The sequence below is a fragment of the Ornithorhynchus anatinus genome, chromosome 6 (genome assembly GCF_004115215.2).
Source record: "Ornithorhynchus anatinus isolate Pmale09 chromosome 6, mOrnAna1.pri.v4, whole genome shotgun sequence".
Lineage (NCBI taxonomy): Eukaryota > Metazoa > Chordata > Mammalia > Monotremata > Ornithorhynchidae > Ornithorhynchus > Ornithorhynchus anatinus.
The window spans coordinates 46,826,641-46,852,287 of NC_041733.1; the positions used below are offsets into that span (position 1 = coordinate 46,826,641).

The 25,647-nt window shown below is 65.6% G+C and overlaps 1 protein-coding gene across 3 annotated transcripts in view; it reads left to right on the forward strand.

Annotated features, from left to right (window-relative positions):
• Nucleotides 1-24,599, forward strand: part of DLG3 (discs large MAGUK scaffold protein 3) — a 46,502-nt gene extending 21,903 nt beyond the window's left edge. Inside the window, exons 1-12 of one of the 3 annotated variants that reach the window (XM_029067947.2) lie at nucleotides 510-601; nucleotides 10,772-10,886; nucleotides 12,293-12,469; nucleotides 13,928-14,003; nucleotides 15,839-15,938; nucleotides 19,741-19,782; nucleotides 19,922-19,972; nucleotides 21,438-21,539; nucleotides 22,192-22,364; nucleotides 23,160-23,269; nucleotides 24,132-24,223; nucleotides 24,345-24,599. In XM_029067947.2, the coding sequence (XP_028923780.1) occupies nucleotides 10,816-10,886; nucleotides 12,293-12,469; nucleotides 13,928-14,003; nucleotides 15,839-15,938; nucleotides 19,741-19,782; nucleotides 19,922-19,972; nucleotides 21,438-21,539; nucleotides 22,192-22,364; nucleotides 23,160-23,269; nucleotides 24,132-24,223; nucleotides 24,345-24,451 (1,101 nt within the window). In that variant the 5' untranslated portion in view covers nucleotides 510-601; nucleotides 10,772-10,815 and the 3' untranslated portion in view covers nucleotides 24,452-24,599. Of the gene's footprint in view, nucleotides 1-509; nucleotides 602-10,771; nucleotides 10,887-12,292; nucleotides 12,470-13,927; nucleotides 14,004-15,838; nucleotides 15,939-19,357; nucleotides 19,404-19,740; nucleotides 19,783-19,921; nucleotides 19,973-21,437; nucleotides 21,540-22,191; nucleotides 22,365-23,159; nucleotides 23,270-24,131; nucleotides 24,224-24,344 lie in introns of those variants that run through there. The other 2 variants (XM_039912406.1, XM_029067946.2) reach the window with 2 other exon arrangements.
• Nucleotides 24,600-25,647: the final 1,048 nt, after the last annotated feature.

The window sequence follows — 25,647 nt, forward strand, 5'->3', positions numbered from 1 at the left end:
GGGACTGTGTGCCACACGCTCTGCTTCTAAGCACCGAGGCGGTGGGTAGACCAAGCCCTCGGAAAAGCGCTCAGTCCAGCCACCCGGAAGCGCCCACTAAGTAGCCAGGCTTCATTTCCCCTCAGGCCGCCCTGGTCCCTCCGCGCAGGCGCCGCCGGCCGAGTGGGCGGAGCCCGCTATGCAAATGAGCCTCCCCCGATTGGCCGGCGGCCCTCCCGGGCCCAGGTGCGCCGCCAGGGGGGAGCGGGCGTCGATTGGCCGCCCTCCCTCCCTCCCCCGCCTCGCGCCGCCGCCGGCCGGGGTGGGCGGGGCCGGGTATGCAGATGAGCCCCCCCCCATTGGCCGGCGGCTCTCCCGGGCCCAGGTGCGGCGCGCGTCCGGGGCGTTGATTGGCTCCCGCGGCGAAGGGGGCGTGGCCGGTGGGAGGGGCGTGGCCGGCGGGAGGGGCGGCCCGCGAGCCCCGCCCCCGGGCGCGCGCCGCCGCGTCCCTCCGCCCCGCCCGCGCGCCCCGCTTTGTGTCCCCGGCGGCGCGAGCGCGAGCACGAGGAGGGGGAGGGGAAGCGGGGGCCCCGAGCGCCCCAACAACCCGGACCTCACCCAGGTGACCCCCCCCTCCCCCTCCCCCCCCCTCCCCACCCCCACCCCACCCCCACGCCTGCTTTCTCTTTCCTCTCTCCGCCTGCCTTCTTTCCCCTCCTTCCTCCTTCCTTTTCCCTCTTCCCCCTCTCCTTCTCCATCCCCTCCTGTCCTGCTCCTTTCTCTCCCCTCCCCTCCTTCTTTCTTCTCCTTCTTCCCTCTCTCCCCTCGTCTTCCTCCTCCTCTCTTTTCTCCTTTTCTCCTCCTGTCCTGCTCTTTTCTCTTCCTCCCTTCCCTCCCCTCCCTCCCTTCCTTCTTTCTTCTCCCTCTTCCCTCTCTCCCCTCCTCCTCCTCCTCCTTCCTTTTCCCTCTTCCCCCTCTCCATCCCCTCCTGTCCTGCTCCTTTCTCTTCCTCCCCTCTCCTCCTTCTTTTTTCTCCCTCTTCCCCCTCTCCCCTCCTCCTCCTCCTTCTCTCTTTTCTCCTCCTCCTTCCTTTTCCCTCTTCTCCGTCTCTTTCTCCATCCCCTCCTGTCCTGCTCCTTTCTCGTTCTCCCTTCTCCCTCCCTTCTTTCTTCTCCTTCTCTCTCTCTCCCCTCCCCTTCTCCTCTCTCTCCTCCTTCCTTTTCTTTCTCCCCTCTCCTCCTTCACCCCCCCCCATGTCCTCCTTTTTTCTTTCCTTTCTCCTTCCCTCTCCTCCTGTCTCTCCCCTCACCTCTTTTTTCTTCCTTATTCCCTCACCTCTTCTTCCTCTTCCCTTTCTCTTCTCTTCTTTCCCTTCTCCTTCCCTCTCCTCCTCCTCCTTTGTTTTCTCTCTCCTCTCTCCTTCATCCCCTCCTTCCTTCTCTTTCCCTTCTCCTTCTTCATCCCCCCATGTTCTCCTCTTTTCTGTCCCCTTTCTCCTCCCCTCACCTCCTCCTTCCTTTTCTCTCCCCTCTCCTTCTTCCCTCTTCATCCTCTCCCCTCCTTCTTCCTCTTTCCCTTCTCCTTCCCTCTTCTCCTCCTTCCTTTTCTCTCTCCCCTCTCCTCCTCCATCCCCTCACGACATCCTCATCCCTCTTTCCCTTCTCCTTCCCTCTCCTTCCTCCTTCTTTATTCCCTCAACTCCTTCTTTCTCTTTCCCTCTCCTTCCCTCTTCTCCTCCTTCCTTCTCTCTCTCCCCTCTCCTTCCCTCTTTCTCCCCTCCTCCTTCTCTCTCTCTTCTTTTTTCTCTCTCCTTCTTCCCTCTTTATTCTCTCACCTCCTTCTCCTCCTCTTCCCTTTCTCCCTTCTCCTTCCCTTCTTCTTCTCTCTCTTCCCCCCCACCTCGTCTTCCTCCCTTTCCCTTCTCCTTCCCTCTCCTCCTTCCTTTTCCCTCTTCTCTCCTCACCTCCTTCCTTCTCTTTCCCCCTCCTTCCTCCTTCTTTATCCCCTCATGTCCTCCTCCTCCTCCTTTCTCTTCCCTTTCTCTTAGCCTCTCCTCTCTCTCCCCTCATCTCCTTTTTCCTTCTTTCCTCTTTCCTTCCTTCTTTATCCCCTCACCTCTTCCTCCTTTCATTCAATAGTATTTATTGAGCGCTTACTATGTGCAGAGCACTGTACTAAGCGCTTGGGATGAACAAGTCGGCAACAGATAGAGACGGTCCCTGCCGTTTGACGGGCTTACAGTCTCTTTCCCTTCTCCTTCCCTCCTCCTTCCTTCTTTATCCTCTCACCTCCTCCTTCCTTCTCCTCCTCCCTTTTCCCTCTTCTCTCTCCCCTCACCTCCTTCCTTCTTTCCCCACTCCTTCTTCATCCCTCATGTCCTCCTTCTTTCTCTTTCCCTTCCCCCTCCCTCTCCCTCCTTCTCTCTCCCATCTCCTCCCTTCTCTTTCCTCTCTCCTTCCTTCTTTCTCCCCTCACCTCCTCCTCTCTCTTTCCCTTCTCTCTCCTCCTTACTTTTCTCTCTCCTCCCCTCTCCTTCATCCCCTCACCTTCTCCCACTTTCCCTTTTCCTTCCCTCTCCTCCTCCTTCCTTCTCTCTCCCCCCTCCTTCCTCCTTTATCTCCTCCCCTCCTCCTCTCTTCTCTCTCTCCTCTCCTTTCTTTTCCCCTCCTTTTCTCCTCCTCTCTTTTCCTTCTCCTTCCCTCCTTCTCTCCTCTCTCCCCTCTCCTTCTTCCTCCTTTATCCCCTCACCTCCTCCTCCTTTCTTTTCCCATCTTCCCTCTCCTCCTCCTTCCTTTTCTCTCCCTGCTCCTTCATCCTTCTCTCTCTCCCTTCTCCTCTCCCCTCCTTTCTCTTTTCTCCCCTTCTTTCTTTATCCTCTCACCTCCTCCTCCCTTTCCCTCTTCCTTCTCCTTTCCTCTCTCCTTCATCCCCTCTCCTTCCCCTCTCTTTCTTCCTTCTTTGTCCCCTCCCCACCTCCTTCCATTTCTCTCCCCCTCCTCCTTCATCCTTCTTTCTCCTCCCTTCTTCACTTTCTATCTCCTCCTTCCTCTCTTCCTTCTCCTTCCCTTCTCTCCTTCTGTCTTTTCTCCCCTCTCTTTCATTCTTTATCCCCTCACCCCCTCCTCCCTCTTTCCCTCCTCCTTCCCTCTCTTCCTCCTCCTCCCTTCTCTCTCCTCTCACCTCTCCCCTTTCTTCCTTCTCTTTCCCCTCTCTTCCTTTGTCTCACCTGCTCCCTCTTTCCCTCTCCATCTCCCTTCCTCCCCTCCTTCTCTCTCCCCTCTCTTTCTTCCTTCTTTATACCCTCATCACTTCCTCCTCTCTCTTTCCCTTTTCCTTCCCTCCTATTCTCTCTTCTCTCTTCCCTCACCTTACTTCTTTAACCCCCCCCCATCCCTACTCCTTCCTTCTCCTTCCCTGTTTCTTCTCTCTCCCCTCCCCCATCCTCCCCTCCCCCTTCCTTTTTTCTCTCCCCTCTCCTCCTCCTTTCTTCTTTCCTCTCTGCTTCCTTCTTTATCCCTTCACCTCCTTTCCCGTCTCATTCTTCTTTCTCTCTCCCCTCTCCTTCTTTCTTTTTCCCTTCTCTGCCTCCTTCTCCTTCCCTCCTCCCCTCTTCGTCCTTCTCTTTCCCATCCTCTTGTCTTCTTTCCCATCCTCTCTTCTTCTTTCCCATCTCCTTCCTTCTCTTTCCCCCTTTCCTTCTTCCTTCTCTTGTCCCGTCTCCTTCCTTCTCTCTCCCCTCTTCTTCTGCCCGCCAACTCCTCCTCTTTTCCCTCCTCCTCGCCCTTTCTCCTCCCTCTCTCCTCTCCTTTCTTTTCCCCTCTTCCTCCCTTTCCTACTCCTCCTCCCCTTCTTCCCCCCTCCTCTTTTTCTTTCTCTCTCCTCTTTCCCGCCAACTCCTCCCCATCTTTCCCTCCTCCCCCCATTCTTTCTCTCCTCCCCCCATTCTTTCCCTCCTCTCCCTTCTCTTTCCCTCCTCCTCTTCCCCTTGTTACCCTCCTCCTTGCTCCCTCTTTTCCCTTTCCCTCCTCCTCCAGGTCTCTGCAGAGACCCAAGCGGGGGAAGAGAGAGATGCCAGAGATGTTGGGATGGGGAGGTTGGAGGGGGGCACCAAGCCCCGGGGCGGTGGGAGGCGGCACCCCCGGGCCGTGAAAGATGCTCCAAACCCAAGCGCCCTCCCTTTGGATTTCCACCTGGGAGGGGGGCGGTTTTCCACCTTTTTCCTGGGAAGGGGAGGATGACCTGGACTTTGTCGTCGTAAAACGCAGCGGCCCCCCCTTGTCTCCCCGCTGCTCAGAAAAGTTTTGGTTGGGGAGAGGAAATGGTTTCTCTTTTGCATCTGTGTGTGAGACTTTCTGCTCGTCAGGTACTTCTTTGATGCCGGGCTACTGACTCCACCGCACTCTCGCCGATCGCTCGGCACAGCGCTCTCTGCACGGCAATAACAACGATCATTCATAAGGATGGGAGTTGGGAAGCGCTTAATATGTGCCAGGCCCTAAGCGCTGGGGTGGACACGAGCAAATCGGGTTGGACCCAGTCCCTGTCCCACGTGGGACTCTCGGTCTCCATCCCCGTTTTACAGAGGGGGGAACTGAGGCCCAGAGAAGGGAAGTGATTTGCCCAAGGTCACCCAGCGGACAAGGGGCGGAGGCGGGATTAGAACCCAGGGCCTTCCGACTCCCGGGCCCCGGGCTCTACCCACTGGGCCAGGCTGCTTCTCCTTCCCCCTCTCCACCTGTCTATCCCACGAGAAGCAGCGTGGCTCAGTGGAAAGAGCCCGGGCTTGGGGGTCAGAAGTCATGGGTTCGAATGCCGACTCCGCCACTTGTCAGCCGGGTGACTGGGGGCAAGTCATTTCACTTCTCTGGGCCTCAGTGACCTCATCTGGAAAATGGGGATGAAGACTGGGAGCCCCAGGTGGGACAACCTGATCACCTTCTATCCCCCAGCGCTTAGAACAGTGCTTTGCACATAGTAAGCGCTTAACAAATACCATCCTTATTACTATTATCATCCAAGCTACTCCCAGACCGATCCCAGCCCTTCTCCTCTCCCCCCTGAATGTCAGAGCTTAATCGGGAAAATCACCTGTGATGCTAACGACCCTTTCCCAAAAAACTGAGGGGATTCCTTCCCGCTTAGATGATTTCCCGAAGATTTTTATTTTAATAGTATCCGTTTAGGCGCGTGCTATGCGTCGGCACCGTACCAAGCGCGGGGATAGATACAAGCTAGGTTAGACGTAGTCCTTGCCCCACGTGGGGCTCCCAGTCGTCGTCCCCATTTTTAAGATGAGGGAACCGAGGCCTAGAGGAAGGGAAATGACTCACCCAAGGTCACCCGGCAGACAATCGGAAGGGCCGGGATGAGAACCCGGGCACTGTTCTAAGCGCTGGGGGAGATTCAGTAATATAATGATGATGGTATTGGTTAAGCGCTTACTATGTGCCGGGCACTGTTCTAAGCGCTGGGGTGAGACAGTAACATAATAATGACGAGGATGCTCTTTAAGCGCCTGTTATGTGCCGGGCACTGTTCTAAGCGCTGGGGGAGAGACAGTAATATAATGATGATATTTAAGTGCCTATTACGTGCCAGGCACTGTCCTAAGCGCTGGGGGAGAGATAGTAATATAATAATGACGAGGATGCTATTTAAGCACCTCCTATGTGCCCGGCACTGTTCTAAACGCTGGAGGAGAGACAGTAATAGGATGATGATGATATTTAAGCACCTGTTATGTGCCGGACACTGTCCTAAGCGCTGGGGGAGAGACAGTAATATGATAATGACGAGGATGCTATTTAAGCACCTATTATGTGCCCGGCACTGTTCTAAACGCTGGAGGAGAGACAGTAATATGATGATGATGATATTTAAGCGCCTGTTATGTGCCGGGCACTGTCCTAAGCGCAGGGGGAGAGACAGTAATATGATAATGATGAGGATGCTATTTAAGCACCTATTATGTGCCCGGCACTGTTCTAAGCGCTGGTGGAGAGACAGTAATATAATGATATTTAAGCGCCTCTTATGTGCCAGGCACTGTTCTAAGCGCTGGGGGAGAGACAGAAATATAATGATGATGATATTTGTTAAGCGCTTACTAGGCCTCCCTGCTACTCCGGTTTCTCCACTTAGGGCAAGCTGCTTCTAATTAAAAATGTTAGGTGGGTGCATGGGAAGGGGTGGGCATGACTGGGTTGATTAAAAGTGGGGTGTTTGTGTTAATTGGTAGAGCCCGGGCCTGGGAGTCAGAGGGTCCTGGGTTCTAATCCCGGCTCCGCCACTCGTCTGCCGGGTGACCTCGGACCGGTGGCTTCACTTCTCTGGGCCTCGGTTCCCTCGTCTGGAAAATGGGGACGGAGACCGGTTGGCTTGGATCCACCCCGGCGCTTAGTACGGTGCCTGGCACGCAGGGAGTCCCTAACAAAGACCACAATTAATATTATTATTATTACTAATCCTCTCACAGAGGCGCTTAAAGGGTTCGGCGGAGGAGTGAACCGATTTCTTTGGTCCCTCTGACCCGCCGGGCCCCCGGCCGAGTGTCCTCGGCGAGAAAGGGCACCAGCCTGTCAACGCGCCTCCCCGATATTCTTCCGGCCTCTCCCGAGCGCTTCGTCCAGGGCTCTGCGCGACGTCAGCGCTCAGTAAATACCCCCCAGCGAGCGCCGCGTGGGGATCCGGCCCAGGGTTTTATGTCGGTCGGAGGCAGAGATCGGGTCTCCCTCGAGCTCCGCCCCAGGTCGGCCGCCAGTCCCTTCGGGGCGAAGGTTGGGTCCGATAACCGTCGTTCTCTCCCGGGCGCTCAGTACGGTACTTTGCACCCGGGAAGCCGCTCAATAAATACCACCGCCCGACTGAATCATTCGCCGGTCCCCAAAGGTCAGCTCGGAGATTCTCAGAGCGAGGTCCGTCCGAATTAGGGATAAAAGTCCAGAGGCCCGTCTAAAAGCTTTTGGACGTGCTTCTTGGATTCCCCGGGCTGGGATCTCTCTTCCTGGCGGTCTTTGTTAATAATCACAATAATTCTGCTACTGGTTAAACGCCACCGAGCACTGTTGGAAGCGCCGGGGTGGGTCCGAGTTAATCGGCCCACGTGGGGCTCACGGTCCTCATCCCCTTTTTCCCGATGAGGGAACTGAGGCCCAGAGATGGGAAGGGACTCGCCCGAGGTCACAGGGCAGACGAGGGGCGGAGGCGGGATTCGAACCCGCGTCCTTCCGCCCCTCAGGGCCCGGGTTCCACCCACCAGGCCACACTGCTGCTCCTTTGACAGTCTAAGTACAGGATTTCGCCCCCTCCTTCCTGATTTTCCGCCTTACTCCCTTAGGCCCGGGGATCGTCCGTTCATCCTTGGTCGTATTTATTGAGCGCTCACTGTGTGCTAAGCGCTTGGCAGGTACAATTCGGCAAGAAATAAGAGCCAATCCCTACCCGACAACGGATTCGCGGTCTAGACGGGGGGGGGGAAGACCGCCGACAAAACGGGCACCAGTAGCATCGATACCCCGGCGATGAGAACGGTGCCCGGCGCGCGGTAAGCGCTTAACGGAGGCCGTGATTATTATGACCGTGATCATCAGTATAAATGAATAGAATTATAGATCTGTTTCCGTCGTGAGTCAAATAAATAGACCGGTAAATACGTACGTGTACGGGCGGGGGGCTGGGGGGAGGCGGGCACCGGAGGAGCGGAGCGTGCGGGACGAGGTGGAGGAGGAGAGAAGGGAGATGAGGCAGGAGGGGACGGAGGGCTTGGAAGCCAAGAGGAGGAGCTTTTGGCCGATAGGTGGGTGGGCAACCCCGGGAGATTTAAATAATAACAATAATCGTATTTGTTAAGCGTTTACTATGTGCAGAGCACCGTTCTAAGCGCTGGGGAGGGATACGAGGCCTTCGGGTTGTCCCCCGTGGGGCTCCCGCTCTTCATCCCCATTTTCCAGAGGAGGGAACCGAGGCCCAGAGAAGTGACTTGCCCCAAGTCGCTCAGCCGATGGGTAATAATCGTAATGATGGTATTTGGCAAGCGCTTACTATGTGCCGAGCGCTGTTCTGAGCGCTGGGGCGGATAGGAGGTCATCAGGTTGTCCCCCGTGGGGCTCACAGGCTTCATCCCCAGTTCGTCGATTCAGTAGTATTTAATAATGATAACGTGGGTATCTGTTAAGCGCTTCCTATGCGCCGAGCACCGTTCTAAGCGCCGGGGGAGATCCGGGGTCGTCGGGTCGTCCCGCGTGAGGCTCGCGGTTCATCCCCATTTTCCACATGAGGTCACTGAGGCCCAGAGAAGCGAAGCGACTCGCCCACGGTCACCCAGCTGACGAGGGGCAGAGCCGGCATTCGAACTCACGACCTCTGACTCCCCAGCCCGGGCTCTTTCCACTGAGCCACGCTGCTTCTCTATTTATTGAGCGCTTCCTCTGCGCAGAGCACTGGACTAAGCGCTCGGAAGGGACAATCCGGCAACAGATAGAGACCGTTTACAGAGGTGGGACCTGAGGCCCGGGGAAGTGAAGCGACTCGCCCGAAGTCACCCAGCTGGCAAGCGGCGGGGCCGGGATCGGAACCCAGGACCTCGGACTCGCAAGCCCGGGCTCTTTCCACTGAGCCATGGTACTTGTTAATAATAAAAAGGCTGGTGTTTGTGAAGCGCTGACTATGTGCCAAGCACTGTTCTGAGCGCTGGGGTGGACCCTAAAAGTAATGATAATAATGAGTATTCTGCGCTGGGAGAGAGATACAAGGTGATGGGGTGACCGTCTTCATCCCCATTTGACAGATGAGGGAACCGAGGCACAGGGAAGCGAAGCGACTCGCCCCCGAGTCACCCAGCCGACAAGCGGCCGGGATTAATGATAGTGTTGGTATTTGTTAAGCGCTTACTATGTGCAGAGCACCGTCCTGAGCGCTGGGGTAGACACGGGGGAATCAGGTCGTCCCACGTGGGGCTCACGGTCTTCATCCCCATTTGCCAGATGAGGGAACCGAGGCCCAGAGAAGTTAAGCGACTCGCCCACAGTCACACAGCCGACAAGTGGCCGAGCCGGGATTAGAACCCACGACCTCTGACTCCCCAGCCCGGGCTCTTGCCGCTGAGCCACGCTGCCGCTTCTTCTCTTGTTCAGCGCTTCCTATGTGCCGAGCGCCGCTCCAAACGCTGGATCAGGTTGGACGCGGTCCCACGTGGGGCCCACGGTCTTCATCCCCGTCCTACGGGTGAGGAAACCGAGGCCTGGAGAATCATAACAGGAACGTTGGTATTCGTTAAGCGCTCACTACGTGCCGAGCACCGTTCTGAGCGCTGGGGGAGACAGAGGGGAATCAGGTCGTCCCACGTGGGGCTCCCGGTCTTCATCCCCGTTTTCCAGGTGAGGTAGCCGAGGCGCCGAGAAGCGAAGCGACCCGCCCACGGTCACCCGGCTGACGAGCGGCCGAGCCGGGATTCGAACCCCTGGCCTCTGACTCCGAAGCCCGGGCTCCTTCCACTGAGCCGCGCTGCTTCTCAAAGAGAAACGACTGACCCCGGGGGGGGGGGTCACCCAACGGGCGGGTGGCAAGCCGGGATTAGAACCCGGGTCCTTTGGACTCCCAGGCTCTACCCACCAGGCCACGCCGCCGTACCCCGTCCCGTGACGGGAGGGGAGAGTCGGGGCGGGAAAGGGGGCGACCGCGGCCTCGTCGGGAGGGTGATGGACGCCTCCAGGAGACGTGTATCGGACGCCCCCTTCGAACCCTCCCTCCGCCTTATCGTATCGGACGCCCTGGGCTGCCGCCCACGTCGTCGTGGTCGGGTGGGTTCTCGTCGCCGTCGGGCGAGGGCCCGGGGCGGGCGGCGCGCGGTTGTCGCGATAAACCCTCCGGTCGGGGAATCTGCGGGATGAACAGTTCCGGGCTTGTGAATTTCGCCTTCCCGAGCCTAGCGGGGAGAGGAGGGCCGGCCCGTAATCCTCATCGGAATAATAAAATGGTCGTTGATTTTAAGCGCTTACTACGTGCCGGGCACCGTCCTGAGCGCCGCGGGGGGGGCGGACCCGCTCCGACGAGGGGACCGAGGTCCGGAGAACGATGATAATGGTAGTGATGTGGGATCTAAGCACGTACCGGGTACCGGGCTCCGTGCTAAGCACCGGGGTAGATGATGATGATTTGTTAAGCGCCGGGCACCGTACTAAACGTCGGGTCGGACCCGGTCCCCCGTGGGGCTCACGGTCCCCGTCCCCGTTTTCCAGATGAGGGAACGGGAAGGGAGGCGGCCCGCCCAGGGTCACGCGGCGGTCGGGGGGCGGAGCCGGGATTCGAACCCAGGACCCTCCGACCCCCCCCCCCCCAGGCCCGCCCTCCGGCCCCTCCGAGCTCATCGGTCGGACGCGATCCCCGTCTCGCTTCGGGACTCGCGGACTGGGGGGCGGGGCGGGCGGGAACGGGAATAGATATCATCATTATCGTTGTTATCGTTATTATCGTATTAGGCACTTACTACGTGCCAAGCACCGTACTGAGCGCTGGGGGCGATGGCAGCTCCCCGGGCGGGACCCAGCCCCTGTGGCCCGCGGGGCCCGGTCCGAGGGGGCCGTTAGATGGGTTAGATTTCATCGTCTACACGGCGCAGCGCGGCCTTCTTGACGGAGCGCGGGCCTGGGTTCTAATCCCGGCTCCGCCCGTGAGCCTCCGGGCCCCGTGTCGGCGCCGCCTCTCTCCCGCGAGCCTCCGGACTGACGCCGCTCCCTCTCCTTCCTTCCTTCCTCCGGTCGGCCGTCGCCCCCCCCACCCCCCCCCGGCCCCGCAGAGTACAGCCGCTTCGAATCCAAGATCCACGACCTGCGGGAGCAGATGATGAGCAGTAGCATGAGCTCCGGGTCGGGGTCTCTGCGGACCAGCGAGAAGAGATCTCTGTATGTCCGGTAAGACGCCGGACCGGGCCGTGGCGGCCTCTCCCGGGCGCGCGGGGGGCGCTCGGTACATAGGACGGCCGGGGGGACGGTCCCGCCGTCCCTGGGGGCAGGGCGCCGGGCCCAACGTCGGGGGGCATTCGGGCCTATCCAGCGCTTCCGGTGCGCGGAGCACTGTGCTGAGCGCTCGGGTGGCACCTAGTGAGCGCCTACCCGGCCCCGTCTTCATCGCCCCGGTCGGGGGGGAGCCGGGGATCCCCCTCCTCCGATCGCAGTTGAGAAGCGGCGCGGCTCAGCGGGCGGAGCCCGGGCTTGGGAGCCGGAGGTCGTGGGTTCGAATCCCGCCTCCGCCGCGTGGCCTCGGCGCCCTCGTCCGGAGAATGGGGGTGAGGTCCGGGAGCCCCCGGGGGGACGAACCGATGACGCTGTGGCCACCCTGGCGCTCAGAACGGTGCTCGGCACGTAGTAAGCGCTTGACCGATGCCGTCGTCGCGGCCCTTAGGACGGCGCCCGGCGCCTAGGATAGCGCCCGGCCCACGGTAAGCGCCGAAATGCCATCGTTACAGCGCTTAGAACGGTGCTAGCTCTTTGAACAGTGCTCAGCGCTTAGAACAGTGCTCGGCCCGCAGTAAGCGCTTAAGCGCCATCATTACGGCGCTTAGAACAGCACTCAGCGCTTAGTTCAGTGTTTGGCCCTTAGTAAGCGCTTAAATGCCATCACTGCAGCGCCTAGAACAGTGCCCGGCTCTTAGAACGGCGCTCGGCCCGTAGGAAGCGCCGAAATGCCATCATTACAGCGCTTGGAATAGCGCTCGGCACTTAGAACGGCGTTCGGCCCATAGTTACAGCGCTTAGAACAGTGCTTAGCTCTTAGAATAGCGCTCAGGGCTTAGAACGGTGCTCGGCACGTAGTAAGCGCTTAAATGCCATCGTTACGGCCCTTAGAACGGCACTCGGCGCTCGGAACGGCGCTCGGCCCATAGTGAGCTCTTAGGCGCCATCCTTCCGGCGCTTAGAACGGCGCTCGGCAGCTAGAAAGCGTTTAAATGCCATCGTTACGGCGCTTAGAACGGCGCTCGGCCCATAGTAGGCGCTTAGATGCCATCATTCCGGCGCTCGGCGCTCAGCACGGCGCTCGGCCCATAGTAAGCGCTGAAACGGCATCATTCCGGCGCTTAGAACGGCGCTCGGCAGCTAGAAAGCGCTTAAACGGCATCATCCCAGCGCTTAGAACGGCGCTCGGCGCTTAGCGCGGCGCTCGGCCCGTAGTAGGCGCTTAAGAAATACTCTCATGATGGCGATCGTCGTCGTCGAGCACCCGCCGTGTGCCGAGCACCGTACGGAGCGCCCGCGGGGGGGGGGGGGGGGGCGGACAACGCGCGGGGGGCCGGGCCCGCGCTGACGACGTGTCGGGGCAGGGCCCTGTTCGACTACGACCGGAGCCGGGACAGCTGCCTGCCCAGCCAGGGCCTCAGTTTCTCCTACGGCGACATCCTGCACGTGGTCAACGCCTCCGACGACGAATGGTGGCAGGCCCGCCTCGTCACCCCCCGCGGCGAAGGGGAGCAGATCGGGGTCATTCCCAGCAAGAAGAGGTGACGCCCCGCGTCCGCGCCGCGTCCCGCCCGGGGGGACCCGGGTTCCGATCCCGCCTCGGCCTCCCTCGGCGGCGGGGTGACCCCGGACCGGTCGCTCCCCTCCCCCGGGCCTCGGTTCCCCCGTCGGGAAGGTGGGGAGGGAGGCCGGGAGCCCCGCGGGGGACGGGGCCCGCCGCCGACCCCCGCTTCCGTCCACCCCGGCGCTTAGAACGGCGCTTGGCGCGGGGTGAGCGCTTAACGGTTACCGTGGTGACGTGGCTCGGTGGGAAGGGCCCGGGCTTGGGAGGCGGGGGTCACGGGTTCGAATCCCGGCCCCGCCACCTGTCAGCTGTGTGACGGTGGGCGGGTCACTTGGCTTCTCTGGGCCTCAGTTCCCTCATCTGGAAAATGGGGATGAAGACCGGGAGCCTCACGTGGGACGACCCGGTGACCCTGGATCTCCCCCAGCGCTTAGGACGGTGCTCTGCACGTCGGAAGCGCTTACTAAATACCAACATTATTAGTCTCGTCCCGGCGCCTAGAACGGTGCTCGGCACAGAGCGAGCGCTTTGCAGACGCCGTTATCATCATTCTTAATTCTAGGGTCCACCCCGGCGCTTAGAACGGTGCTCGGCACATAGCGCTTAACAGATACCATGAAAATTATGGTCATGATCACTGCTGTTTTGGGGGGCCACCCCAGCGCTTGGCACACAGTGAGCGCTTCACAAATCCCGTGACGATGGTCGTTATCATTATAAAGAACCGCGGGGTGGGCGGCGGCGGCGGCCCCTCTCCCCCGCGGGGCGGGGGGGGGGGGGGGGCCCGGGCCGAGGAGGAGGGGGAGCCGGGATCGAGGCCCCGGCCGGGGTAAGTGACTGGCCCGAGGTCACGCGGCGGGGATTAGAACCCGGGCCCGCTCCTTCTCTCTCGTCTCTCTCACACGCGTCCACACACACGGCTCCCAGCGCCCCCGACACACCCCTGACGCACCCACGCGACTCCCAGAACGCCCCCCCCCCCCCGCACACACAACTCCCGGCCTCCCCCCGACACCTCCCGCGAACACACGCCTCACACACACCTCACACACACCCCATTCACAGACGCAACTGCCGGCACCCCCCCCACGCCTCCCCCCCCCCACGCACAACCCCCGGGACCCCCCCCCCCCCCCAAGCGCACACCCCCCCACACGCAACCCCCAGCACCCCCCCCCAACACCCGCACCGACCCGTCACACCCCCACACGACCGTCGGGCCCGGGGTCTTGCTGCTGAGGCCGCCCGGCCCGGCCGCGGGGAGGAAGGAGGGGAGGGAGGCCGATCAGACGCGGGGAGGAGCGGGCGGCCCGGTGGCGGGCGGGGGGGGCGGTCCCGGGCTCCTCCCCGTCGGGCGCCGCCGGGCGGGAGGGGGGTCTCCGGGGACGGGGGCGCTGACCCCGGCGGGCGCCCGCCCCCCTCGCCTCCGACACAGGGTGGAGAAGAAGGAACGGGCGCGATTGAAAACCGTCAAATTCCACGCCAGGACCGGCATGATCGAGGCCAACCGGGTGAGCGCCCGGGCGGGGAGCGGGCGGCGGGCACGGCGCCGGGGGGGGGGGGGGGGGGGGGGGGGGGGGGGCGGGCTCGGCCGCCGTAACGGGCGCTCGGCGCGGCGCTCGGCGCCCCGAGAGCGCTCGGTATATAGGGCGGGAGGAGAGGAACCGGCTCCGCCGGACGGGCCGGCGCCTGCCGCGCGCCCAGCTGAGCGCTGTGGGGAGCGCCGGGGGCCGGCGGGGGGCGAAGAACGGGTGAGGAGGGTCGTCCGTTCCGAGCGCCCGGCACGGTGCTCTGCGCCCGGTCGGCGCTCCGTAAATAGCGCCGACGGTCAGGTTGCGGGCGGGGAACGGGTCGCCCCGCGTCCGTTGGATCGGCCCCTCCGCAGCGCTCGGCACGGTGCCCTGCCCACGGTGAGTACCCGATGAACGCCCTCCCGTGACGGATTGCGGGCGGGGGACGTGTCCGTCGACTGGGTTTTACCGTCCCCTCCCCGGCGCTCGGCACGGCGCTCCGGTAAGCGCTCGGGACGCGCCCTCGCCGAGGGCGCTGACGGGGTCCCGGCGGAGGAGGCCGGGAAGGCGTCCGTCCGCCCGGTCGTATTTATTGAGCGCCCGCTACGTGCCGGGCGCGAGAAGCCTAGCGGGTAGAGCCCGGGGGTCGGAGAGTCCCGGGTCCCGATCCCGGCTCCGCCGCCCGTCTGCCGGGCGACCTCGGGCCGGTCGCTTCCCCTCCTCCGGGCCCCGGTTCCCTCATCTGGGAAAGGGGGACGGGGACCGGGTCCGACTCGATTGGCTCGCGTCCACCCCGGCGCTTAGGCCAGGGCTCGGCGCGTGGGAGGCGCTCGACGGATACCGGCGGCGGCATCGCTGCACTGAGCGCTTCGGAGGGGACGGTGGGATAGTAAAGGGACACGTTCCCTGCCCACAGTCTGGAGGGGGAGACGGACTTTGCTGGGAATGATTAAACGGTAAAGCGTTCAGTGCGGTGCTCCGCACGCGGGAATCGCTCAATAGGTGCCACTCTTTAATCGGGAGCAGGGAGCGGGGCTGCCGACGCGGCCGGATCGGCCTCTCCCGAGCGTTTAGTCCGGCGCTCCGCAGTAAATGCCACCGTTTAATCGTGGGCAGAGAGCAGGTCTTCCGACGCCGTCGGCTCGTCCTCTCCCGGGGGTTCAGTCCAGTGCCCTGCACACGGGGAGCGCTCAATAAATAGGATCGAACGAATGGCTAAATGAAAGTTCAGTCCGGTGCCCCGCACGCGGTAAGCGCTCGATAAATACCGCCGCTTGACCTCGGGCGGAGAACGTGTCCGCCGAGGCCGTCGGCCTGTCCTCTCCCGAGCGTTTAGTCCGGCGCCCTGCCCCCGGTCGGCGCTCGGGGAATGCGACCGAGCGGATGACCAGACGAGAGCTCGGTCCACGGTCGGCGCTCAGGAAATACCCCCGATGGCTCGACGGTGGGCGGAGAACGCGTCGGTCACCTCCCGTCTCGCCCCGGCCCCCGCCCTCGCCGCTGCGGCCGGAGGCGAGCGAGGTGGGCCGCGGCCCCCGGCGCGCGGAGCCCCGGCGGGCGCTCGGTACGTGCCGCGGGCGTCCGCGGCGTCGGCGCCCCCCGGCCCGGCCCCGGGGAGGGGAACGCTGTGAGTCTGAGTGAGTCTCTGGTCGGCCCTCTCCCCCGTCTGTGCCCCTCCCCCCTCCCCCCCGGATGTCCCCCGTCCTCCATCGCCCGCCGCCTCGCCATCGCCGCCTCCATCCCGACCGCGCCCCCCTCCTCGCATGCCTTAAAGTCCGTGTGTTCTGTTTTCTCTGTCCTCTCCCCTCCCGCTCCATCTCCACGCCCTCTCACAGTCGATCAAAACGAAGCGTAAAAAGAGCTTCCGCCTCTCCCGGAAGTTCCCATTTTACAAGAGCAGAGAGAATGTGGCCCACGAGAGCGGTGGACAGGAACGTAAGTAGCCGTGGGCTAGCGTCAGGGCGCCGTCATCCTCCACGCCTCCATCCTCGATCACCCCCCCCCCCTCCCTCCCCTCCCGCGCCGGGGCCGTGTCTGTGTGCGTGGGTGTGCGTGGGCGTGCGGGCGGCGGGGCGTCCCCGTCGGACCCGGGGTAGGGCCGGGCCGGCAGAACTAGAGCGGACGGGGCGGAGCCGGGCACGGATGGGTCGGGGAGGGCACGGCCGGGCAGAGGCGAGCCGGAGAGGGCAGAGCTGGGTAAGGTAGAGCTGGGAGGGGAGGGCCGGGCAGAGAGGCCGGAGAGGGTGAGGCAGAGCCGGGAGGTGCCGGGCCGGGAGAGCTAGACGGGAGAGGGTAGAGTCGGGCACGGCCGGCCTGGAGCGGGCAGAGGCGGGGCGGGCTGGGCTGGGCTGAACCGGGAAGAGAGGCCGGGAGGAGCCGGGCCGGTGGAGCTAGACCGGAGAGGGCGGAGCCGGGCACGGCTGGGTCGGAGAGGGCAGAGCGGGGTAGAGATGAGCCGGAGAGGGCACGGCTGGGTAAGGCAGAGCCGGAGAGGGGAGGGCCGGGCCGGGCGGGGCCGGGGAGGGCTGGACGGGGAGGGCAGAACCGGGCGGAGAGGCCGGAGAGGAAAGGAAGGAGCCGGGCCGGGAGAGCTAGACGGGAGAGGGCGGAGCCGGGCACGGCCGGCTCGGAGAGGGCAGAGCCGGGGCGGGCCGGGCTGGGTGGAGCCAGGCCGGAGAGGGCAGAGCCGGCGAGGGCGAGGCAGAGCCGGGTCGGGCCGGGCCGGGGCCGGGGCGCGCCGGAGGATCCCGCCGGGGGCTCCGGGCCGCTCCGCCCCTGCCCGGAGCGGACCTGGTGCGCCCCAGCTGGGGAGGGCGGAGCTGGGCAGAGCGGGGCAGGAGAGGCCAGAGCTGGGGAGGGCACAACTGGAGAGGGGAAGGCGGAGCTGGGGAGGGCAGAGCTGGGGAGGGGAAGGCGGAGCTGGGTGGAGCTGGGCCGGGGAGGGCCGAGCTGGGCAGGGGGTGAGGGTCTCCGTGCCGCCCCGCCTCTGAGGCGGCGGGACCGGGGAGGGCAGGGCCGGCGTTCCCGGTCTCCTCCCGAGACCCCCCCGTGCCCCTCGCGGACGGGCGCGGAGCCGCGGGCGGAGACCCCTCTCCGAGTAGAGATCTTTCCGCGTCTCTTCCCGTCTCTCTCCGCCTGTCTCTCTGCCTGTCTCCCGCTCTGCCCCGCTCCCGGGACGACCCCCCGCCCCGCGGTCCCCTCCCGGCCGCGCGGGCCTCCCCTCCGACTCCCCTCCGGCCTCCCGCACGGGTTCGGGGTTCGGGGTCGGGCGCCCCGGGCCGCTCCCGCCCCTCGTCCGCCGCGCGGCCTTGGGACGGTCACTCCCCCGCCCTGGGCCTCGGTTCCCTCGCCTGCCAAGCGGGGACGGAGCCCCACGGGGGACGGGGAGCGGGACCGACCCCCTCGGCTCGAGAAGGCGGCGCGGCCCGGCGGGTGGAGCCCGGGCCGGGGAGTCGGGGGACGTGGGTCCCGATCCCGCCTCCGCCGCTCGTCCGCCGCGCTTCTCGGGGCCTCGGTCCCCTCCTCTGTCGAACGGGGGTGAAGCCCGGGAGCCCCACGGGGGACGACCCGCTGACCCCCTATCTCCCCCGGCGCTCGGAATGGTGCTTGGCACGCAGTGAGGGCTTAAGGAACGCCGCGATTATCATCATCGCCTACCCCGGCGCCCGGAACGGTGCCCGGCACGTAGTGAGCGCCTGACGGATACCGTTATTACTATCGTCGTCTCCCCCGGCGCTCGGAACGGTGCCCGGCACGTAGTGAGCGCTTGACGGATACCGTTGTTATCGTCGTCGTCGTCTCCCCCGGCGCTCGGAACGGTGCCCGGCACGTAGTGAGCGCCTAACACGTAGCGTTATTATAATCGTCGTCTCCCCCGGCGCTCGGAACGGTGCCCGGCACGTAGTGAGCGCCTGACGGATACCGTTGTTATTATAATCGTCTTCTCCCCCGGCGCTCGGAACGGTGCCCGGCGCGTAGTGAGCGCCTAACACGTAGCGTTATTATTATCATCGTCGTCTCCCCCGGCGCTCGGAACGGTGCCCGGCGCGTAGTGAGCGCTTAACGGATACCGTTGTCATCATCGTCGTCTCCCCCGGCGCTCGGAACGGTGCCCGGCGCGTAGTGAGCGCCTAACACGTAGCGTTATTATTATCATCGTCGTCTCCCCCGGCGCTCGGAACGGTGCCCGGCACGTAGTTGACGCTCAACGGATACCGTTGTCATCATCGGCTCCCCCGGCGCTCGGAACGGTGCCCGGCACGTAGTGAGTGCTGAAAAAATGCCGTTATTATCATCGTTATGATGATTCCGCCTCAGTTCCCTCATCTGGAAAATGGGGGTGAAGACTGTGAGCCCCACGGGGGACGGGGACCCGACCCGGTGACTTGGTGCCTACCGCAGTGCTTCGAACAGGCGCTCGGCGCCGAGCGAACCGAGCGTCGTGGCCTAGCGGCCGGAGCCCGGGCTGGGGAGTCGGAGGACCTGGGTTTCGATCCCGACTTCTCCCCTCGTCCTGCCGTGTGTGACCTCGGGCCGGTCGCTTCGCCTCTCTGGGCCTCAGTTCCCTCGTCCGGAAGATGGGGGTGAGAGACCCTGAGCCCCGCGGGGGACGGCGTCCGACCCGTTGAGCCGGGATCCGCCCTGGCGCTTAGAACAGGGTCTGGCACATAGCGAGCGCTTCCAAGTTGCCGTTGTGGTCGTTCTCCTCCGGGCCTCGGTTCCCTCAGCCGTAAAACGGGGGTGGGGACCCCGAGCCCCCGGCGGGAACGGGGACCGTGTCCGCCCCGCCGAGTCCGTCTCCGCCCCGGCGCCCAGAACGGCGCTTCCCACGTAGTAAGTGCCTCAAGAAATACCGCGCTCGATTCGTTAACGAATCCCGTGATTTTAATATTTATATAACAACGCCCGAGGCGCTATCATGCGTCACTGTAATCGTGGTGTCCACGTAGCGCCGGACACGTCCCGACGGCATCGCGACGATCCCTCGGCCCGCCCCCGCGGGGAGGCCGGGGCCGGGGGGCCCCCCCCCCCCCCCCCCCCGTTCCCCGGGTCTTCCCGAGCTGTCCCTCGGAGGGCGGCCCGGGAGGCGTCTCCCGCCGGGCCCCTTCCGTCCCCCTCGGTAGCCGCCCGACCGCCTCCGGCGGGATCCTCCCCTCCCCGACGCCTCGCCCGGCGCCCCGCGCGCGCGGCGAGCGCCCGCCGCGACGGAAGGAACGGATTCTCTTCCCGCCCCTCTGCGGTGTGCTCTGTCTTCCTGGCTCTAATTCACCCTCCTCGTCTCTCCCCGTCTCCCCCGTCTCTCCCCACCTGCCTCCGTCTCTCTCTTTCTCTGTCCTCGCCCTTGCTCCGGTCAGGACTTCCCCGGGTTAAGTGACGATTATTATGGAGCAAAGAATCTGAGTAAGTGAAAGACACCCCCCCCCCCTCTTTTCTTCCCCCGCCTTGAACCCCGACTACCGTCAGGACCCTCCCCCGGTAGAGGCGCCGGTCGGGGGCCGCCGGGATCCGGTCCCCGCGGCCGGGTCTGGGGGCGGGGGGTCCGCGTCTCCCGGGCTCGCGGTCGCCCGGTCGCCCCGTCCTTTCCCGGCGGACGCGCGGACCCCAGAGCCCGGCGCGCTCCGGGCCGCCGCCGGACGCTTCCCCCTTTTCCGGGGGATCTCGGGCTACCGGGGGACGCCGGGTGCCTCGCGTCGGGCCGACCCCGCTGACCGGGCGTCTCTTTCTCGTTTCCTCGCAGAGGGCGTGACGTCCAACACCAGCGACAGCGAGAGCAGCTCCAGTGAGTGTCCGGGGGGCGTCCGGGCGGGGGGAGGGGGGTCGGGTCCCCGTCGTCCGCTCGGACGCGGCCCGCCGGGGGGCGTCCGGGGGACCGGGGGGGCGCCGTGACGACCCCCGCCTCCCCCCTCTCGAATTGGCAGAAGGACAGGAGGACGCCATTTTGTCGTACGAGCCGGTCACCCGACAAGAAAGTAAGCCCCGTCGGATGCGGTCGCGTCCGGTCGCGTCTCTCGGGCGCTGACCGCGTGCGGAGCGCTGTGCCGAGCGCTCGGGCCGACCCCGTTCGGCCCCTCGCTGCTTCTCTGGTCTCCGTGGGGGTCGCTCCCGAGTCCCGCCCGCCGGCCTTCTCTCCCCGAGAGGCCGCGCGGCTTAGAGGGTGGAGCCCGGGCCCGGGAGTCGGGAGGACCCGGGTTCTGATCTCGGCTCCTCCTCTTGTCTGCCCGGTGACCTCGGGCGAGTCACTCAAGAGAAGCGAGAGGCCGGGCCTGGGAGTCAGAGGTCAAGAAGCGGCGCGGCTCGGTGGGGAGAGGCCGGGCTCGGGAGTGAGTCAGAGGTCACGGGTTCAAATCGCGGCTCGGCCGCCTGTCGGCCGCGTGACCTTGGGCAGGTCCCTTCACTTCCCCGGGCCTCGGCGTCCCCATCCGTACAAGGGGGGTGAAGCCGGGGAGCCCCACGGGGGACAACCTGATCTCGTCTCCTCCCCGGCGCTCAGAACAGCGCTTTGCGCCTAGTAAGCAGCGTGGCTCCGTGGAAAGAGCCCGGGCTTTGGAGTCAGAGGTCACGAGTTCAAATCCCGGCTCCGCCGCTGGCCAGCTGCGGGACCGCGGGCGAGTCGCTTCACTGCTCTGTGCCTCGGTTCCCTCATCCGTAAAATGGGGACGAAGACCGCGAGCCCCGCGTGGGACGACCCGATTCCCCCCGCGTCTCCCCCGGCGCTTAGAACGGTGCTCGGCACCTAGTGAGCGCTTCGCAGATGCCAGCACCGTCGTCGTCAAATGCCGTCGTCATTATCATCATCATTGTTGTTGTCCTCCCCGAAAAAGCAGCGTGGCCCAACTGTTGGAGCTCAGGTCCGCGAGTCATAAGGACCTGAGTTCAGATCTTAGCTCCGCCTCGTGTCTGCTGCGTGACCTTGGGCGAGTCACCTCACTTCTCCCAGAGAAGCAGCGTGGCCCGGGGGTTAGAGCCCCGGCCCGGGAGTCAGAGGGTCTGGGTTCCGATCCCCGCCTCCTGGCCGCCGTGTGGCTTCGGGCGAGTCCCTCGACGTAACACGGAGCGGCACGGCCTGATGGGAAGAGCCCGGGAGTCGGAAGGGCCCGGGTTCTGATCCCGGCTCCTCCGCCCGACTGCCCGCGTGCCCTTGGGCCGGTCGCTTGCCTTCTCTGAGCCTCGGTCCCCTCATCCGGCAAACGGGGATGAAGACCGGGAGCCCCACGTGGCTCGGAGAGAGCTTCCCCCCGACGTTGGCCGGGTGGGGCCCCGGGGCGGCCCCGCGGTGGCGGGGCGGGTGCGGGTGGCGGAGGCCCGGAGGAGGGAGGGGACGGGCACCCCGGTCCCCCCGACTCCCGGGCCCGGCCCCCTGAGCCGCGCCGCCCCTCGGGCCGGGGCCGGGGTCGCCCGGCCTCCCCGGCGCTCACGCTCCCCCCTCGCCTCCAGTTCACTACGCCCGGCCCGTCATCGTCCTGGGCCCCGTGAAGGATCGCGTCAACGACGACCTCATCTCCGAGTTCCCGCACAAGTTCGGGTCCTGCGTGCCCCGTGAGTGCCCCGGGTGCCCGGCCGCGGGCCGGGGCGCCCCCCCCCCCCCCGCCCCCCGGCCTCCCTTCTGCCTCCTTGGCCCGCCGGTCTCCCCGCCCGGCCTCCCTCCCTCACCCGCCCCCTCCCGCCGGCCTCCCCCACCGAACGGCCTCCCTCCCTCACCGGCCTCTCTGACCCGCCTCTTCCGTCCACCGCCATCCCTCGCCCGCTAAGCTCCCTGACGGGCCTCCCTCCCCCGCCGGCCTCCCCCCCGGCCTTCCTCACCCGCCGGCCTCCCTCCCTCACCCGCCTCGGCCCGCCGGCCTCCCCCACCCACCCGCCTCCCCCTCCGGCCTCCCCCACCCGCCGGGCCTCTCCGCCCGGCCTCCCTCGCCCGTCGGCCTCCCCGCCCCGCCCCCTCGGTCCACCGGCCTCGCTCGCCGTCCGGTCTTCCCTCACTCCCCGGCCCCCCCGACCGTCCTCCGTCACCCACGGGCCTCCCCCGCTCGCCCGCTTCACCCGCCGGCTTCCCTCGCCGCCGGCCCCCCCGGCCCTCCTCCTCCACCCCCGGCCTCCCCGGCCGGCCTCCCTCGCCCCCTCCCGCCTCCGTCGGCGGGCGGAGGAGGCCGGAGACCCCCCGGTCCGGTGACGGCCCGTCCCCGCCGGCCCTCAGACACCACGCGGCCCCGGCGGGAGAACGAGGTGGACGGCCAGGACTACCACTTTGTGGCCTCGCGGGAGCAGATGGAGAAGGACATCCAGGACAACAAGTTCATCGAGGCCGGGCAGTTCAACGACAACCTGTACGGGACCAGCATCCAGTCGGTGCGGGCCGTGGCCGAGAGGGTACGTGGCCGGGGGCCCGGGGCGGGGGGAGCGGGGCCGGAGGGGACGGCCTCCCTGACCGGCCTCCTTCGCTCGCCGGCCTCACCCGCTCGCCGGCCTCCTCCTCGCGCCGGCCTCCCCCGCTCGCCGGCCTCCCCGCCCGACCTCCTCCACCCACCCGCGTGGCCCACCCTGACCCGTGAGGGAGAGACGGGAAACTCGCGGGCGGCCGGGAACGTATCCCTTCTGTCGTCCTCTCCCAAGCGCTCGGCACGGCGCTCTGCGCCCACCCGTCCGACCGTCCGTCCGGATCTGTCGAGCGCCTGGGAGAGGACGGTAGAATAGACACCTTCCCCCGCCACAGCGACCTTGACGGGAGGCATTCAGTGGATAGCGCCGACCGACTACCCGAGGGGGGTCGACCGCCGTGCCGCGTGACCTCGGGCGGGTCGCCTCACTTCTCCGGGCCCCGGTTCCCTCATCGGGACTGTCCCTTTCATTCGGTAGTATCTATCGAGCGCTTACTACGTGCGGAGCACCGGACCAAGCGCTTGGAATGAACGAGTGGGCAACAGATGGAGACGGTCCCTGCCCTGGGACGGGTCCGTTGCCCAACTGTCCGTTCCAAGCGCTTAGTACGGTGCTCCGCGCCGAGGAAGCGCTCAGCCGCCGCTGTCGAACGAATATCGGCCCGACCCCTTCGGCTCGGATCCGCCCCGGCGCTCAGTACGGTGCCTGCCTGCCCGGCCTGCCCCGTCCCGGCGGTCTCGAGGGGCCCCGGGGCCCCCCGCGCCCACCTCCCGCGTCTGTCTCCAGGGGAAACGCTGCATCCTGGACGTGTCGGGCAACGCCATCAAACGGCTGCAGCAAGCACAGCTCTACCCCATCGCCATCTTCATCAAGCCCAAATCCATCGAGGCGCTCATGTGAGTGGGCGCCCACCCCGCTCCCGGCCTCCCGCCCCCTCGCGCGTCATCCCCGTGGTCACGCGTTGGTCCGGGCCTACTTACTGAGCGCTCGGTGGGTTCGGCGCACCGGACCCAACGCTTGGGAGAGGTCGACGGACCGGCGGGGACGTCCCCCGCCCGCAGCGAGCCTCCCGAGCCCGGCCGGCCTCCCCGGGTCCGCCGACCGTGTGCAGGGCACTGGACTGAGCGCTTGGGAGGGGACAGCGGAGCGGCGAGCGGACACGTTGCCCGCCCGCGGCCAGCTTCCTGAGCTCAGGCGGCCCGTGGGTCCGCGGGGTCCTCGTTTAGCAGCCGGTCGGCGGTACCTACTGAGCGCTCGCGTGCGGAGCACTGGACCGGGCGCCCGGGAGGGTCCCCTGAGGGCCCACGTCGCCTCTCGCCCGACCCCGGCTCTGCCGGGTGACCCTGGGCGAGTCGCTTCCCTTCTCTGGGCCTCAGTTCCCCCCTCCGTAAAATGGGGACCAAGACCGACAGCCCCACGTGGGACGGGGACCCGCGCCTCCCCCGGCGCCGCGTACGGTGCTCGGCACGGAGTAGGCGCTCTGACGGGTACCATCCGCGGCGGCGGGGGGGGGGGGGGGCCCGGCCGACCGCCGGCCCGTCGCGGGCGGGCCCCGCGCGCGGGAAGCGCTCGATGAGTACGACGGAGCGACCCGGGAGAGAGGAGGGGAAGCCCTGAGCCCCCCACGCTTCCCGGCCCCGGGGGAGCGGGATTATTCCCGCCGGAGGCGGGGGGCGGACACCCCCCCCCCCCCCCCCCCCGGGATGAACTCCGGGATCCATCCCGACTCCCGGCGGGCGGGGGGGGTCTTCCGGGCAGGGAGATGAACCGCCGGCAGACGTACGAGCAAGCCAACAAGGTCTTCGACAAAGCCATGAAGCTGGAGCAGGAGTTCGGGGAGTATTTCACAGGTAGGCCGGCGGCGGGGGGCGGCTTGGGGGGGGGGGCCGTCGTCGTCGTCCCCCCCCCCAAAATAAAACGGGGTCGGGGGGCTGCGGATCTGAGCCCGCCCTCTCCCCCCGCCCCCCTCAGCCATCGTCCAGGGCGACTCGCTGGAGGAGATCTACAACAAGATCAAGCAGATAATCGAGGACCAGTCCGGCCACTACATCTGGATCCCCTCCGCCGAGAAGCTCTGAGGACCCCGACCCGCCCCCCCGCCCCCCCGGCGTCCCCCCGCCCCCGTCCCCCGCCCGAAGGGGGGCGGGGACCACCCGTCCGCGTTGCCCCCGCCACCCTTTTTTAGATCCGTCGCCGAATTGGGTTTTCTAGTCCCGTCTCTCTCGGGAGGCGCGGCGGGGGGGGGGGCGACCGGGCCGTGCCCGCCTCCCCCCCACCCCCCACCCCCCGACCCCGTCACCCTACCCGTCGTTCCTGCATGGACTTTCCGGGGGGGGGGGGGGGGGGGGAGGGGGCGTCACTGCCCTCGTTGCTTTCTCTTCAGATCCGGGCCCGAGGGGGCGAGGAGGAAGGAGGGTGGGGGGCGGTACTTGGGGGGGGGGCCGGGCCGGTGGGGGTCGACGCCGCCGGATATCGGGACCGACTCGGACCGTGGGAGCCGGACCCCCTCCTTTCCCCACCCGCCCCGGGGAGGGGCGCCAGAGGCATCTTATTTATATGTATATGTAATTTATATATAATATATAGAGAAATGATTTATATATATATATTATACACGCCTATAATATATATATATATACACGCACACACTCACACGTGTGCGGGGGGGCTGTGTGTTTGCGTGTGTCGGGGTGGGGGGAGGCGAGCGGGAGCTCGGCACGTGCGCCGGGGCCACGTCACAGGCGCGCGCGCGCGGCGCGCCGTCCCGTCCCGTCCGGGCGGGGAGGACGGGGCGGGACGGGCGAAACGGTACGGACCGCCCCGGGGGCCCCCCGCCGCCCCCCAGAGCCGGGCGTTTCCCGGCCCGGGCCCGGGGAGAGGGGCGGCCCGCGGCGCGGAGGCGGGGGACCGCCCGTCCCGCCCCGCGTCCCGCTCGCCCCGCCGTCCGCCGTGTTTGCATGAGGGGGTTCTTTTACGGTTCTTCGGTTTGCCTTTCGGTTCGTTGGGGGTTTTTTTTTCTGTTACCGGTTCTTTGTTTTCCGGTTTTTCGGTTTGGTTTGGTTTGGTTTTTTTTTTTTTTTTAAAGATGCTGTTAAACCAAAACCGTATCGTGTTTCCGTGTCGGCTCTTTCCTTCTTCCCGGTTTTCCACTTGACTCCCGAAAGGGAGGGGACGAGGCCCGCTCGGAGCGTCGGCCGGAAATCCCGGCCGGGCCCGGGGCGACCGGTCCCCGGGGGGGGGGGCCCCCCCCTCCCGCCTCCCCCCCACCGACCCC